Source organism: Corvus kubaryi, unplaced genomic scaffold (assembly GCF_017639235.1).
Source record: "Corvus kubaryi isolate FWS band 111438036 unplaced genomic scaffold, C.kubaryi_AGA036_p1.0 37157, whole genome shotgun sequence".
In the NCBI taxonomy this organism is placed as follows: Eukaryota; Metazoa; Chordata; class Aves; order Passeriformes; family Corvidae; genus Corvus; species Corvus kubaryi.
In genome coordinates, this window is record NW_024581041.1 from 585,981 (window position 1) to 601,468 (window position 15,488).

The following is a 15,488-nucleotide window of genomic DNA, read 5'->3' on the forward strand; positions in this document are numbered from 1 at the left end:
CTGGGGGAGGCTGGAGGCACCTCTGGAGGTCACCTTGCCCAGCCCCCCTGCTCCGTCAGGGCCACCCAGAGCCGGCTGCCCAGGATGTGTCCAGGTGACTTTTGAGTCTCTCCAGGGATGGAGACTCCACCACCTCCCCGGGCACCTGCAGCAGTGCTCGGCCACCCTCCCAGTGCAGAAGTGTGTCCTGAGCTCGGAGGGCCCCTCCTATGTGTCAGTCTGTGCCCGTGGCTCCTGGGGCTGTCCCTGGCCCCATCCCCTCTGCAGCCTCCCCCCGGGTATTTGTCCACAGGGAGGAGATGCCCTGAGCCTGCTCTGCTCCAGGCTGGGCAGTCGCAGCTCTCTCAGCCTCTCCTCATGGCAGAGATGCTGCAGTCCCTCCATCACCTTGATGGCCCTGTGCTGGACTGTCTCCAGTCTGTCCCTGTCTCCTGTACTGGGCAGCCCAGCTCTGGGCCCAGCACTCCAGGGCTGCCCTCACTGGTGTGGAGCAGAGCAGAAGGGTTCTGTACCTGCTGACAATACTCAGTCTAAGGCAGCCCAGGACACCACTGGAACACTTGGCTGAAAGAGCAGGTGTTGTCCATTTGTTGGCTCACGATGGGTGGTCTCAACACATCCTGGTGCAGGAAATGACCCTTCTCAGATGCAGGACATTGCACTTCCTCTTGGTGATCGTCAGGAGGTTCCTGTCAGACCCTCTCTGCAGCCTGGTAAGATCCCTCTGGATGCAGCACATCCCTCTGGAGTACCAGCCACACCCCCCCATCTGCAAACGTGCTGAGGGTGGACCCTGTCCACCAGTAAAGGACCTCTGGAACTGGCCCCAGCACCACCCCTGGCACAAGACTTGTGCTGCTGATAACCACACTCAGAACCCAGCCCTGCAGCCAGGCTTTAGTCCAGCCCTGCCTGCTCACCCAAACCCTGCTGGGCAGCTCACTGAGGCTGCCAACACCACTGCTCTCCCCTCAGCCCCTGGCACAGGCATCTCAGCAGAGGTGACCAGGCTGGTCAGGCATGACCTCCCCTTCCCTTCCCCTCCCCAGCAGCTGCAGCAGCATCTCAAGCTTCCCTGGCCCCTGGAGGTGGCCGCTCTCCAGGGCATGGCAAGGGCCAGGTGGCTCCATGGTGGGATCCTCCCTGAGCCCCGGCCCCGCTGTGCCAACCCCACTGCCCACGAGGAGATGTGAACCCAGAACCTCTTCCCAGAGGGAAGCTCTTCCACCAGCAGCAGGTAGGAACACCTTGACCATTTTTAGTAAAGGCCACACACTGCAATTCTTTAAAAGAATAGTAAAATCATAGTTTATAAATTTATTCTTCAGAGAGGCTCAGATGAACATGTTGAGAAAAGAAATGCTCTCAGAACTTAATGTTAAGTATAAACTTTTGATTTAACATAAGCAAAAGATCTTTCCCAAGTATAAAGTGCACAGTTAGTAACAAATTCAAAACAAACCAAATCAACAATAACAAAATTATATCAAAATTATATTAAGCAAACAAGGGATATAAATGTCTTCAGTATAAGATATTGTTTCTTGAAATTTTTTAAAAGCTTTTAAAGAGGTCACAAATCCTTGTAACAGTTACCTGGTTCCCCTGCAGGTCTGAAATACTGTTAGACAGGAACACCAGAGGTTACACATTCAGACACGTGAGCACAGATACATAAGCAGCAGCAGAAGTACATGGATACCCATTCTCCCTCCCTCTGTCTAACAGCATCAGTTCCCAGGATAAAAAGGGCGAAAGAGACATGACAGGAGTTCTGGAGTTCTCTCACAGCACCTTCCCACTGGGTTATTTTTCAGAACCTACCCTGGCCACCCACACCTGACTGCCTGAGCCAGATGCTCAACACCTCTCTCTCCACTCCACATATAAAGGCCACAGATCGCTCCAATTCCTGAGCATTACTGAACCTTTTACTTTGCGTTTTTAGTTTTGTGGTCAGACTCTTTCAAGCTTTGAGGTTTCATGTACAGAAAGCAGCCTTCCTCTTAGACCTGAGTAAAAGATGAGAGGAAAATTGTCTTCCTCGGTCATGTGTTCAACAGGACGGACATTCAGAACACTCACACCAGTACTGCCAGTACAGGAAAACCATAAGAACCCTCACAGATCTACAAGAGACAGAAAAATGACACAGGGACGGCCATGAGACCCAGGAGAACAGGGCAGGGATACAAGAATGGAGGGATTTCTGATGAGCCTGTCTGCCCAGAACAGTGTACAGCAGAGCCAAGGCAGAACCCTGTTGGCACTGCCCCCTCTGCACACCTGTGCCCTGGCAAACACCTGGGCAGCTAGGCTGTCCTGCAACCACTCACACCACAGGCCTCCTGAGCAGTCTTTGCAGGACAGACAGTAAAAAATATAACATTCTATGTATCAAAAATACACAATAAAACAATAAAAGGCTGCATGGCACTGCAATGCATTGTTACTTCAATAAAAATTGTGGTCACTTGCAGCAAGAGGCGTGCATCAGCTTTTTGAATACCAGAAAAATAATCTTTGATTATCAAGAGATTCCCCTCTCCCTTCCTTTTTTTTGCCTGAAATTAATTTTGCTAATTTTGAAGATGCCACCTTTGGTAATTTCTTCTTCACCCCACTGTATTTTCAGAAGTGTACTTATCCCCCTCTTCCTCAGACACTAAGAAAACCCCAACCCCCCCCCCCCAAAAACTGCATCAAACCTGGGCTGGGATTTTTTCTGCTAAATCATGCAACAGCACAGTTAAGGAAGGGATCAGGACGAGACGGAGCAATAAAATCTTGTAATAACAATGAATTGCAATTTTTAAAGTTACTCTTGCTACACAGTGCCAATACATTCAAAAACAAATGAGAACTGAGTTTATTCTCTTGTAATAAGTTGTTTCTTAGAATTCCATCTGGACTATGCACTTTAGGTATCTACATTAAAACATTCTGTACTGTAAAATGCATTCTGCATTGTTCTGTGAATTCTTCCAGTCCGTCCAACCAGCTTTTAGAAGAGTTGATGCTCAAATTTACTCATCTTCTGAGGAAGCAGACTGAATAGTGCCAAAAAGAAACGTGTTACTCATCAAAAGGAAGCCTTTGTCTGCAGCTGGGTTCTGAGGCTCTTGTGTGTTCATCATCTGTCATGTTATTCCAGGTTTTCTTCATTGGAGTTAGATGAGGGGCAACAACATCACTATCCTAGTATTAAAAGTCAGGAAACACTAATGATGGTAACATTCACTTTTGTTTTCCATTCTAAAGCAGAGGAAAAGCAGCTCACTCTCAGGTTTAACAGGAAAAAGTCAATCCAAGGTCCCAGAATCTTTGTAAATTAATAAACACTCATGACTGTATATCCCAGGGGTGGAAACTGATTGCAGTCAGTGGTGGGGAGACAAAAGTGCCCTGCCTACCTGAGGAGGCATCACCATTGGCAGTCCAGTTCTTCCTAAATTATTACCAGAAAACCTGGAAAGTCAACTGGCTGTATCCTGGCCACTGGCCTACAAACAGAAACACTAGAATGCTTCCTCTGACTTCACCACAATACCTCATTAACACTGCTGCAGTTGAGCTACCCTTGGTGCTGGGATGTGCCTTGCACTGTCTAAAACAAGCAAGGTTGGTACAGCAGCTGGTCTGAGGCAGTGGGGCTCATCCCAGTCAGATACAGGTGTTAATCTGTGCTCAGGCATTGCCAACACAGACCATCAGCTGCCTAAGCTCAGAAATCAGCTGGTGAGATGCACATTGCTGTGCTCTGCAGCACGCCAGGCCCTGCAGGGTGGATGTGCCTGAGCCAGAACAATGTGCTTACAGGACACAACCACACTCTACAATGAGGGAGAGCTGTTGCTTGATCCATTGGTATAAAGGCCCTTCTAATATTAACTGCTCTAAAAGACAGGTGCCAGAAGAATGACCTAAGAATGGGCCTTACACAGTTTTCCATGCCTGTATCCCCACCTAAGAACACTCATCTCCTGGGTGGCCTCTCGTGTTTGGGGATGCAGCTCTTTCCCCAGCTTGGTCTAGTGCAAGGTGTCCCTGCCCATGGCAGGGGTTTTGAACAAGGTGATCTTCAAGGTCCCCTTCCAACCCAAACCATTCCATGATTCTATGATCCTATAAAATCCTATGGGTACTTTCAGGTCTCCAGCACTACTTCATTGAAACCAAAGCACCCCCAGGTGAGAGCCCTGATAAAACCAGGGGTCAGGTGAGTGAGTGCCTCTGCCACAAAGGCAAGGCCTGAATGTCAAACTTTTTAATGAAAAAGCAAACTTATGGACAAAGATGAAGAGCTCTAAACAAGAAATATAATAAGTGAATTTGTTACCTGTGGTTTGGTGAAATCATTCTCCATACACCACTGAATAAAGTACTGTTTTGCAGCTGAAATAACATCTGGATCCTGACTTTGGTAATAAACCCGGACAACCTGCTCCATAAATATTATCGGTAAAAACTTTGAAACCTTTGGAATAAAACAGAAAAAAGCTTTAGTATTTCTTGGAATACAAAAGGAAAGCAGTAAGAAGCCCCACTACAATCCATGAGTTTTATCCAAAGCAACTGTGATATTCCAACTCCCAGTGTATTCCAATTAAATACTGTTCATATGCAAAGGCTGTCAGGGTTCCAGAGTGTCACAGTACAACACACCCTGAAGACCTGCAAGGCCATGGATCCCACCACGTCTCCACAACTGCTGCAAGAATAACCACGCAGGACTGTGATCACCTCCATCACAGGTGGTGAAAATGCTTTTCAGAAGGAAAGTAGAAACCTACCTGTTCTTTACTGATACTGACTGCCTTGGAAGGATCAGCCTTGCAATAGAAATGAACGTTATCAATTGGATTCTGTTCTTTCATTCCATAATCCATGTTGATAATCTTCCAAGTAAAACAAAGAAAATGGCATTTGTTAATGTTTGTCTTTAGTTTTCTCACAATAAATACAAAAGGCCACACACACTCTACTCCTGAAAATTACAGTAATCAAATGAACAGTAATTAACGAATTATTACTTAAAAAACAATCTGATTTTTGTATTTTGCATCTTTTCTTCCACGCCCTCTTGTTCTGATGCTGCCATGTGGATATTCACATTTACAGTGACCAGCTCCCAGTTGTACTCTGAAACATTCCAGTTTCCAGCACTGGAAGTGTACTGGTCCCTTGCCAGCCTGGGCCTCCCCAAAACACACAACCCGCAGAGGCTGCAGCAGAGCTACAATTATAACATGAGGTTTAAACAACATTATTTACATCGGCCTGGTACCCCAACATTTCTGTGCTCAGCAGGGACCCACTTCCCTACAATTTCAGTCTGTGGGATGGGAAAAGCCCAGGCAAATTTTTTAAAGCTCAGTGAACTGCTACAGTCTTGCCCCGTGAAGTAAACCTTCAGTGCAAGGGTGCTTTAGGAGTGGTTCGTGATGCACTCTATGGAAAGCCACTCGCTCTTCCCAGAATGAACTGAGAACAGGGATCAGGCTGTGTGATACCTGCAGACTGCACCAGCTCCCTCCTCTGTCTGAGGCTCCCACCAGTGCTGGCTGCAGACTGAGCTGTGCCAGCAGGTGCTTTGTGCAGCAGACAAACCCCAGCAGTGCCTGCTGGGCATCAGGTGTGCAACACCAGGAGCCTGGAGGTCACTGTGCCTCTTTTCCTCCCACTGGGCCTGCAGGTTTTCTGCCTTCCTGACCCATCCAGTGGTCCCCAGGCTGCTGCCATTGACACCCACGTCCTAAACCCCACGGGTTTCTCCACTGCTCCTTGTTGGAGTGAGGACAGTGACAGGAAAGCCCATTTGTCACCAGGAGCAGTGTCACAGGTGACAGCCCAGTGAGGCTGCCCACTGCCTGCCCCACACCCTCCCACCACAGCAAACCTCCCATGGGAAGCTCGTAGCCCTCAGACCCTCAGGCTGAACCAGGACTGCAGCTACAGACACCCTGTGGGTTTGCTCTTTCACCAGGGTACACAAGGCCCTCTGCGATCGAGAAGTTTTTACTGGAACCCGCTCTGAGAGGTGTTTACATCAACTATGAAATTCTCAGCCTTTAGCTCCACATCTGGAGGGTCCTTCTCTGGCTTGGAATTAGCAATGCTTTCTGCCAGGCTATTACTCTGAAAGAAACCAAACCAAAAGATTAACTCAGTAACTCAGATTACTTTTACACCCTCTCAGGTCTAGGTCAAGGCAACACAACACGTGACACAATATGTGATTAAACTAAAGCTTTCAATTCTTCACAGCTTGACAAGACTCTTGCAGCAATCTGGTTGTTTGAATTACTGTACACCATAGCCATTAGCACAAAACGCAGTTTTTAGAAACAAACCAATCTTATGCAATTGAGAAGACCCAAAATCTGCCAGTCTGTGGAGGAGAAGTTTTACACCTGATGATGGGGCAGGGGGAGAGTAGGAGTGTACCATCCAGAATACTGAAGCATGAAAACAGAAAGTAAGTACATTCAACCAACTATTTTACCAATACAAATGTTTTGCAATAAGTTCCCAAAGCTGAATACTAGGCATTTTCACTGAACATTTTAATGAAGAGCTGCAGAATCTTACCCTCTAATAAAGCTTGTATATCTATACAGCAGAACATATAAAAAACCACAAGAGGCAGACAATCACAGAAAAAAAACAAAACCAAAAAGTACTCCACTGAAGTACTCCACAAAAGCTGAAACCCACAAAGGGGTTTTGTTTGCTTTTGGCCCCAAGGGAATATTCCCTGCTCACACTTAGGCTAAAGTAAAGCAGGGGAACATGGTTTGATGGAGAACAGTTGACCACTGAAATGCCTGAGTCCTCATTCAAAGGCTGTGACCTGTACTCAGGGCTGCTGTGTTCTGGGGAAGATGCAAGATTTGAAGCAGCAAGATTTCCTGGGAGCAACTGAGACTCACGGGAAGGCAGCACAGAGCAGTCAGGAGACTGTCCAGGAGGGAAGGAATTCAGCTAGGAGCAGTTGGGTTAATTTTGGGGTTTTTTTGCTGCTGACTTGTTCACTGCAGAGATGGGGAGACTGACAAGCAGAAAATCACACACATTGCCAAGGTGAGGCATGTGTGTGGTTTGTAGTGACTCAAGAAGCCAAGGAAAGGTTTATTTAGACTGAGAGCAAGCTTGGAGGAAAACCTTGCCAGGAGGGACCTGGCTGGAGGCAGCCTGTCTGTAAGTATTTCTACCCTGTATCAGAATGTATGTAAATTCACTTCCTTTCTTTGCTTGCATTGTTTTGAAGTTCTCTCTCCAGTTTGCATTAACTGGAAACTCAGCCTGAATTTAAGAACTCTGAAGCTGTTTGGGATGTTCCCCTGGCTCTGGCCAGCTTGAGGATCACAGAATTGCACAGGGCTGGAGCAACCTGGTCTAGTGGAAGGTGTCCCTGTCCATGGCCGGAGGTTGGACTAGATGCCTTTAAAGGTCCTTTCCAACCCAAACCATTCTGTGATTCCAAACATAGCACTGTGGTGTGTGAAGGAGCAGAGCAGACACAGTTCTGTCTCCTGCAGCCACTGCTCCCCTCCAGCGCCTGGGAGGAGGTTGAGCCTCTGGCACTCCTGCCATGGGCACCACAGGAGGAAACATCCTCCCTCAACCCCTCAGCTGTGCACCCAGAGCTGCAAAGCACTGGCTGGATATAATTACAGCACCAACAGGGACCCACTCTCCCTTCAAAACAACAGCCTGGATACCCCAAGATTCAATGCCTTTGGCTGGACTTTCAAAACGAGAGTTTTTCCTTTCATCAACCAAGCTTCCAAAAGGAACTGTTTAAAGGTGGAACTCATACCATTTGCTCTCACACCTGTCTCCTTTATTTGCTGGGCCACCTATCCCAACCTTCTCCTCAGAAGGGCAGAAATTAGACAATTGATGTACAACCATCTCAAGTTTTCACCTATTTCCTCCTGCTTTTATAATACAGAATCTCTTAACACTACTTTTTCTTAGACAAAGAACACAAGCAAACCTTCCCTTCAAACAAAAAGATGAACTCCAACATCTAGTAGTCCTTTTCTAACCTCATTCTTTAAAAGAGCTGAATTATTCTTATTTATGAAGGCTTTCTAGATACAGACATCCACTTCTGGAAATCCGGAATAAAAAACTTTCACCCTTATGGGTGAAGTTTGGGCATAAATAACTGATGATTTGACAACATAGCACATTAAAAGAGCTGAGCCAGCTGAAGTGAGCTCTAATATATCATTATTTTGAAATAAGACAACAGGAATTAAACTGTGATCTGCTTTGAAAAGCATTCATGAAAAAGACTGGAAAAAGTACAGGCATGCTCCTGCTTAGTAGAGAATTTAACACCAAGAAATTCAGCAGCTATTACTCAATTTGATGTCTATTCTCAAAGCAAAGAACACAAATGTGTTCCTTATTATTTTGAAATTTTCATGAACATCAAACGATGTAATAACCTTCTCAATCACTGGACTGTAACAGTCTTCAATAAAATTTTGTATTTTTCAGAAAAGTTTTTCTGAAAATATTTCTACAATAATCAGCCTCTGAATTTCCACCTGTTGCCATTCTTCTGACTGTTTGTAGATAAAACTTTTCCCGATTTCTTATATGTTTCATGGCTCAGCTACTTCAAGATGGGAGGACAACTTTTGACTCCATTTTTTGAACAGCAAATAACAAAAAAACCCCCCTCAAACCAAACAAAGCACACATGGAAATAGAGATAAATGGATGGTCAGCAACTTCAAGAACATTTATATGGGGACAGAATTCAGAACCTTCCACTAAAGGACATTACCTTTACAATTTCCTTCTTCGATTCAGGTCGAGCCTCTCCTAAAAACTTGTATAATTCACGTCGTTCTACTTTACGCAAAATTTCTCGTGCCTCCTCCAGTTCTGGATGACTTGAGTGCAGAATTTCCTGGTAGATACAGTCTGCCAAAGTTGCATTGATTTTTGTTACGTATGTCACAACCCAATGTCGCAGTAAAATGCACAAACAGGACCAAAGGTTAAAGCAACAAGAAAAAACTGCTGGTTCAGGAAAGACACTTTCAGGGAATGACTGAACTAAGTCTGACAACTAGATGTCACAATATAATCTTAATTATCATTAGATTCACAATGGTTGTTGGCAGAAAAACTAACTCAATTCTCACCCTGGCAACATATTTTGCTATTCACTGGAAGTTACTTTCTCCTCTTATTTAGCCAGTTTTGTTTAGCAGACTATCCTGAACTCCAGCACTAACTGGCTCAGGACATGGGCACTCTGTCTTGTAAAAAAAAATAAAGAATGGCCATTAAGCCTTCAGGCTTTCTCAGACTTTGGATGCCATCATCAAAATACCCCCTCCTGTGACACATGCAGCAAGATTCCCACCATCAGTCGGAGCAAGACAGGTTTCTTTTGATGTGGCTTCAGAGCAGAAAGGTTATTTTTGGCTGTTCAAGAGACTGCTGCTGCCAGGATGCTGCTGGCCTGATCTGCACCCCACAGCTGCAATCCCTGGCCAGGAACACCTGGGCACCTTCAACACATGCTGCAAGCAGAGCCCTGCAAGAGTCCACTCGGAGCTGCAACTAGCCTGAGGAGCTCCCAACACGCTCCAGAAGCAACCTCTGAGCCATGTACCAAAACACCTTCAACTGGTTTTATGGACAAGGCCAACCAAAGCCAGGAACTTCTCCACGAGGAACCACAGACCAGGTCTCGTCAGACAAAGAACAGATAATGCAGGGAAAATAAGAAGCCCATGAACATCTTCCTTGTGCAAAAGCAGCAGTGACAAGGAATGTTTTGCTGTCTCAGCCTCTACTAGAACTAGGACTTGTTGCCAAATCAGGAGGGAACACATTGAAAAACAACAGTGGTTCTTCACCCACAATGGAAGAACGCTAGAGAACCTTCTGCTGCAGGACCTCACAGAGGATCATAATTTGTAGAGGTCCATAACTGGACAATTTCACAGAAGCATCACTCACCAGGGACTGCTGAAACAAGCCTCAGGAGCATGCAGGTTGCAAGCACTTATCCTGGTTTGAAGGACAGGTGTCTGCCAAGGAAGGCAGGAGCCTCCGTTGGAATGGAAAATGTGACCCCCTTCCCTCCAAATTATGATCACTTTGAAATTAAGGGGCTTTCAGGCAGAGCTACGGGAGAAGGAGCAGCAGCTCTTTGCTGGTGTGTGTGTGGGTGCCAAGGCACACAAACAGCAGCGCCGGCAGCACCAACGAGCAGCAGCAGAGCCCAGGGCCGGCCTCTCCCGGCCGCAGGCCCTTTCCCCTCGGTGCAGCTCCGCTCGCGGCCGCCAGGGGCGCTGGTGGCTCCCGGCCGGGCAGGGCGGCTGCGGGGATTCCCCCGCGCCTGCAGGGGGCGCTGTGGCGCCAGCTCGGCCGCCTCTGCACGCGGTGATGGCGGCCGGGCCGGCGGGAGGGATGGCAAAGGGGCTTCCTTGGCAAAGCCCCAGGGGCAGCCGGGCCCCTCGGGTGCCGCTCGGGAGCCGGAATGGAGCGCAGCAGGAACCTCGGAGCAGCGGCTGCCGCAGCGGAGCCGGGCGCACCCGGGTGGCAGACAAAGCGTAGCAGAAAATTCCACAGCCGTAGCAGGAGCCGCGGGGTGTCCCGGCGGGCACGGGGGGTCGGGTTAACGTGCACTGAAAGAGCCGGAGCAGCGGCAGAAAGCAGCGGGGCCCGGCAGCGGCAGCAGCCGGGAGATGCTCCCTCCGGGAACGGGGACGGGGTCGGGGTCCTCTTCCCAGTGAGGTCGGGCGTTGGAAAGGTCCCAGTTCAACAGCTGCACTTGAGAGCAGAAGCTCACCCCCAGTAAGGAGAAAGCAGCGCAGGACAGAACTCCGCGGTGGCAGCAAATTCTCCCCACAGCAGCAGCCCGGCCATCGCACCTCTGGTCCTGAGCGCGAAGAGCTGAGCCCGGCCCCTCACCCCCCAGCCAAAATCTCTGCCCTTCCCAAGAGAAAGCCCCCAGCTCAGAGAGAATAGCAAACTGCACCCTTCCCTCTCCTCCTTGGCTACATCTTTTGTCCCTCTTACGTATCTGTTGTTCCCATCTCTTAGGCAGCAAATGGGAGAAAATTCCCTGAGTGAAAAAGAAAGAAAGAGAGAAAAAGGGAAAATCCTAACCTCTGACAGCAGAAGGAAGGAGGTTTAAGAGGAGAACATACTTGTCATTCATGCTCCACTGTACATCTGATGCTGGTACATTCCTCACACCACTCTCCTTGCTGAACAGATGGTCCCAGCAAGCAGCTCCTTGCCATGGCAGACTGTGAGAGGCTGGGCACAGCCTGCTGTCCTTGCCCTGAGTTGTGCTCCCCACCAGGTACCACAGGTAAGCAGGCAGTCACAGCAGGACCCACCAGGCCAGCCAGCCCCCAGGAACAGGCCCAGCCCAGGAACAACTTCACCTCAGTTCTTTGCTTTCTGCCCAGCCTTCCTTTGCTCAGCACTGCAATTTGTGTTCTCCAACAGCTACTGCCCTGCCTTGTCCTGCCCTGAGCAGAGGCACACAATGACAGAGGGGACACACAGCTCCTCACCTCAGCAGGTGTGTGGTCAGACTGCAGACAGCTGTGGCATATGAAGGACTGCCAGCTGAAGGCCTTTAGCATCACAAAGGCTAAGGCACACAGGATTCTCTGCAACAGTGCCCTCAGGCCCTGTCACCTCATCCATGGACCAAAGATAGAGGTTCTTAGCTGACTCTGTTGGTCAGCTAAGGCTTGGTGATGGAAACTCAGGAAAGTTGACTTGGAAGTCCTGGTGAGTTGTAGGTGACAGGTGCTGCAAGAGCTGCCAGTAATCAGGAGCAGCCCTGAGCAGGGCCTGCAGCACCCCTGCCCTGCACGCACAGAGCCTCGGAGCAGCAGGGTTGCCTGGCCCACTCTGCAGCTCTGAACACAACCTGGGGCCCCACAGCACAGACCAGGAGGCAGCAACCCTGAGAGCCTGCAAGAGCCGTTTGGAACCTGCTTTGGGAATAGCTTCACACCACAACACACATCCAGTACTTCTCCACCTGAGAGAGCCACCTGCAGTATCACTTAGAGCTCACTTACATCCCACTCATGACAAACTCAGGGCACGGGCAGGATCTTCTAACACTGCTGAATCTGAATGTATGTGGAACATAAAGTTGGTGCTTCTTTCTCTCTCTTAACATAAAAGTAATTTAAACTAGAAGATCTTGCTCTCCCAGCAAGATCTGAGAGCACAAGGATTAGACAGCCCAGGCCTGCACCACCTTCTGTTCACAAAATGCTGTAAAAACAGCATTTTAACAGATACTACTGCTCTTTTACTTAAAAAAATAATTCTGAGACCTCTTACCAGTTAGTTTAGTGTAGGCTTCCATGTCCTCCATTGCTGTAGAAATGTGATACACTTTCCCTCCAGAGCCTCTTATTTCAAAAAATTTGTCTGCTTTTTGAAAGGCTTCTGTAATCCTAGTTTGAGACAAAATTACGACTTTATGAAAATATCATTTTGAAACACCTCACTGGTCAACAGGCAAAAAAGAAACAAATTAGTATGTTATAAACAGAAGACACCAGATGAAGCTGTATCCCCAGCACACAGCAGACGCTGATCACTGCAACATCTTATCTCCATGCTGCCACTGCACATTTCAACAGAGATTTACTGCAGATGGGTTCAGATGAGAATGTAACCTTCAGATGAATGAGCAAGTTCACTTTGTTCTGCTTCAGACTGTGTTTAACTGTTGAGACAACTGCAGAACCCTGCAAACAGCGGCTGCCTCACAGATAACCACACCCTTTTACAGATTCCTTGTTTCCCGAGTTAGCTGAGAGGGTAAAAAGCATTGTAAAGGGGAAGCATCACAAACATGTACTATGTTCAGATGGGAAAATATTATGTTCTAAAGATGTCTTGCTGTCATTTCCAGCTTGGACATTCTTTTGGAAAGGCTGCTATAATTGTGGGAAGCCAAGATCTGAGTTTTTCTAAACTAAGAAATATGTTTTACTCCTCATATGTAGGTAGGTACTGTCAAACCTGAGCATTTTTAGTCTGAATTTTAGAGGATCCTTAAATCAGGAGCTAAAATTTATGAAATGAAAGCAATCCAAATCACTCTTGTCCTGTGTAATCCTTCACATTCCTTTTTTCCAAACTCAACAGACAGTTACCCAGCAGACAAGACCCTAAGGAAAAAATATTTTGAGTATTTCTGGTTTTCAAGAAAACTAAAAACAATAACGTTGTATGGAAAATTCTATAGACAAGAGAGGTAAAACAGCAGGTAGCCAGATGAGTTGGTCCTGAACAAATCTTGCATTATATAAACACAAAGCCAGGCCTCAGCTGAGCTACATGAGCCCACTCATGACTTTACTCTGTTAGTAACCTTCCTCTAGTAACCAGCCAGTTTGAGCTAAGTGGTCTCTAACTTGCAGATAAGGATTTGACTTCAGCTGTCAGCAGTTTAAATGGTTTAAGCACACCCTGGTACTGTGCTCCTTCAGGCCTTTGGTAATTTTCCTCTAATTTAATTTCACATGGAAGGATGTTTTTGTCCTCCTCTCTCTGTTTTTGCTTGCTTTCTTAACCACAGCCTCTATGCTACTCTAAGTACTAAGTCTTTCCACAAGAATCAGAAGTGGCTTTTATTCTATGTCACACCTTATAGATTATCTGAATATTCCAAATGGATATAGATTGTTTCAATAATTTAAAAATAAATTGAAAAGGAAGGAAAGGAAAATATACTTGCATTATTTCAATGATGTTGCCAGTCTTATGCTGATATGCTCTCCGGTGCAGGCAATACCGGGTATGGAACATCTCATACAAATTTCCAACTTCCTGAATCAAAAAAACCCTATCAGCATTTACTTTTGCCACTGTCTTACTAGGAAAATTAAGGCAATAAATCAATTAATCAAATTAGTTGTCTCCCCCCATTCACAGCAGAAAGCAGAATGATTATTCACAATTTCCAAATTTTGAACCTGGCTCAGGCCACCACGGGAGAGCAGAGTGCTGAGAGTGACCCCAGGCAGCCTGGCAGTGAAGAAGACCCCTCACCCCTTTAGCAGCCCCTCACCACAGCCACATTCGCTTCCTGCCCAGAAGACCTGGAGCAGAATCATGCAGATCTGACAGGTCTGTAGAGTCTCCCCTGGCAGGACCTGCCACAAATCCTTTCAAACAGTGGCTTTCTCTGTCCCTCCCCCAAACAGCAGCTTCTGAGAAAAGCTTTCAGAGCAGCAACTACTTCTCTCCCTCTTGGGCTAAGGGAGCATGAGGCAGGACCCCCAGGAACCCCAGCCATGGGGTGCAGCTCCCCCGTGTGCCCCCCAGTGCTCTGACCCCCCGGGCTCCACACGCTGCTCACCTTGTCACGGGTACAGATGTGCTTCTGGTTTTTCACTTCACAGACCCGAGTGAAGATAAGCAATCGCTTATAGTCAAAATTATTTGGGATTCCCAGGTGATGGCAGTCCCTGAAAATATTCCACAGAGTGTTTAACAGTATGATCATATTTGTATATACAGTAGCAGTTTGTGAATAGGAATTCATAATAAAATGTAAGATTTGTACCTTGCAAAATAATCCCACTTGTCAACGTCAATGCCATTTTTTTTGTTAGCTACTATCTCATAGAGGAAACTTTTCTCCTTTGGTCGACCACGGTAGGGCCACTGACAGGGGAGGTGGGAAGAAAAACATCAGAAACAATAAGAAATTAAACTGCGCCAACAATGTCAAAACAGCTTTTTAAAGACAGTGGGAATACACTTTGACTTTGCCTGTGACAAACATCCAACACTGAGGTAGCAAAGAACACAAAAGACAAAGAAAGAACTCCCAAATGCTACCAGGCATTGGAAATCCAGAACAGGGCCTAAGCAGCGGTCTTCTCAGAATCTCAGGAAGAATAAAACCCATGAACACAAGTATTCATTGCCCATTATTCTACTAAAAGAAAGCCTGCAGCTTTGAAATGCAAAAAAAAAAAAAAAAAAAAAAAAGCACAGCAACAAAGAGGGGAAAATTTGGAATTATTTAATTCTCAGGGAATTAAACACACAAACATGTCGCTGTCTTGCAGTCTTCTGCAATCTACAACTTTAGAGAACAGAGTTTTAAAACATTTACTTAGATGTTTTAAACAAAAATTGTTTGAACAGTCAGCTACTTAAACTCCTACCTCACAAGGGACAATTCAGCCATAAGGCAAGCAGGAAATGAACACCAAAATAATAAGACACAAGTTGCACATTTTCTTGAAAATTTAAAGATCCTTCAGCTAAAAATGCCATAAAGTGACCTCGAAATTCTGGAAGTGGAAAACATTGTGTGCAAACATGGCTTCCATGTTACCTGCACTGATGTGAATAGCAACAGAAATGTGCAAGCAGCAGGAAGGAAGCACATCATGGATAAAAATACCATGACCACAAAGAGCTCTGCTACTGGCACGTGTTCAGGA

At 46.7% G+C, this 15,488-nt stretch overlaps 1 protein-coding gene across 5 annotated transcripts in view; it reads right to left on the reverse strand.

Annotated features, from left to right (window-relative positions):
• Nucleotides 1-1,297: 1,297 nt before the first annotated feature.
• Nucleotides 1,298-15,488, reverse strand: part of SAMHD1 (SAM and HD domain containing deoxynucleoside triphosphate triphosphohydrolase 1) — a 29,781-nt gene continuing 15,590 nt past the window's right edge. For 4 of the 5 annotated variants that reach the window (XM_042021667.1, XM_042021664.1, XM_042021665.1 and 1 more), the window contains 9 exons: nt 14,597-14,697; nt 14,390-14,498; nt 13,766-13,857; nt 12,358-12,473; nt 8,807-8,946; nt 6,049-6,138; nt 4,794-4,898; nt 4,340-4,477; nt 1,298-3,198 (listed from right to left, as the gene is read on the reverse strand). In XM_042021667.1, coding sequence (XP_041877601.1) covers nt 3,076-3,198; nt 4,340-4,477; nt 4,794-4,898; nt 6,049-6,138; nt 8,807-8,946; nt 12,358-12,473; nt 13,766-13,857; nt 14,390-14,498; nt 14,597-14,697 — 1,014 coding nt within the window. In that variant the 3' untranslated portion in view covers nt 1,298-3,075. Of the gene's footprint in view, nt 3,199-4,339; nt 4,478-4,793; nt 4,899-5,899; nt 6,139-8,806; nt 8,947-12,357; nt 12,474-13,765; nt 13,858-14,389; nt 14,499-14,596; nt 14,698-15,488 lie in introns of those variants that run through there. The other variant, XR_006014980.1, reaches the window with a different exon arrangement.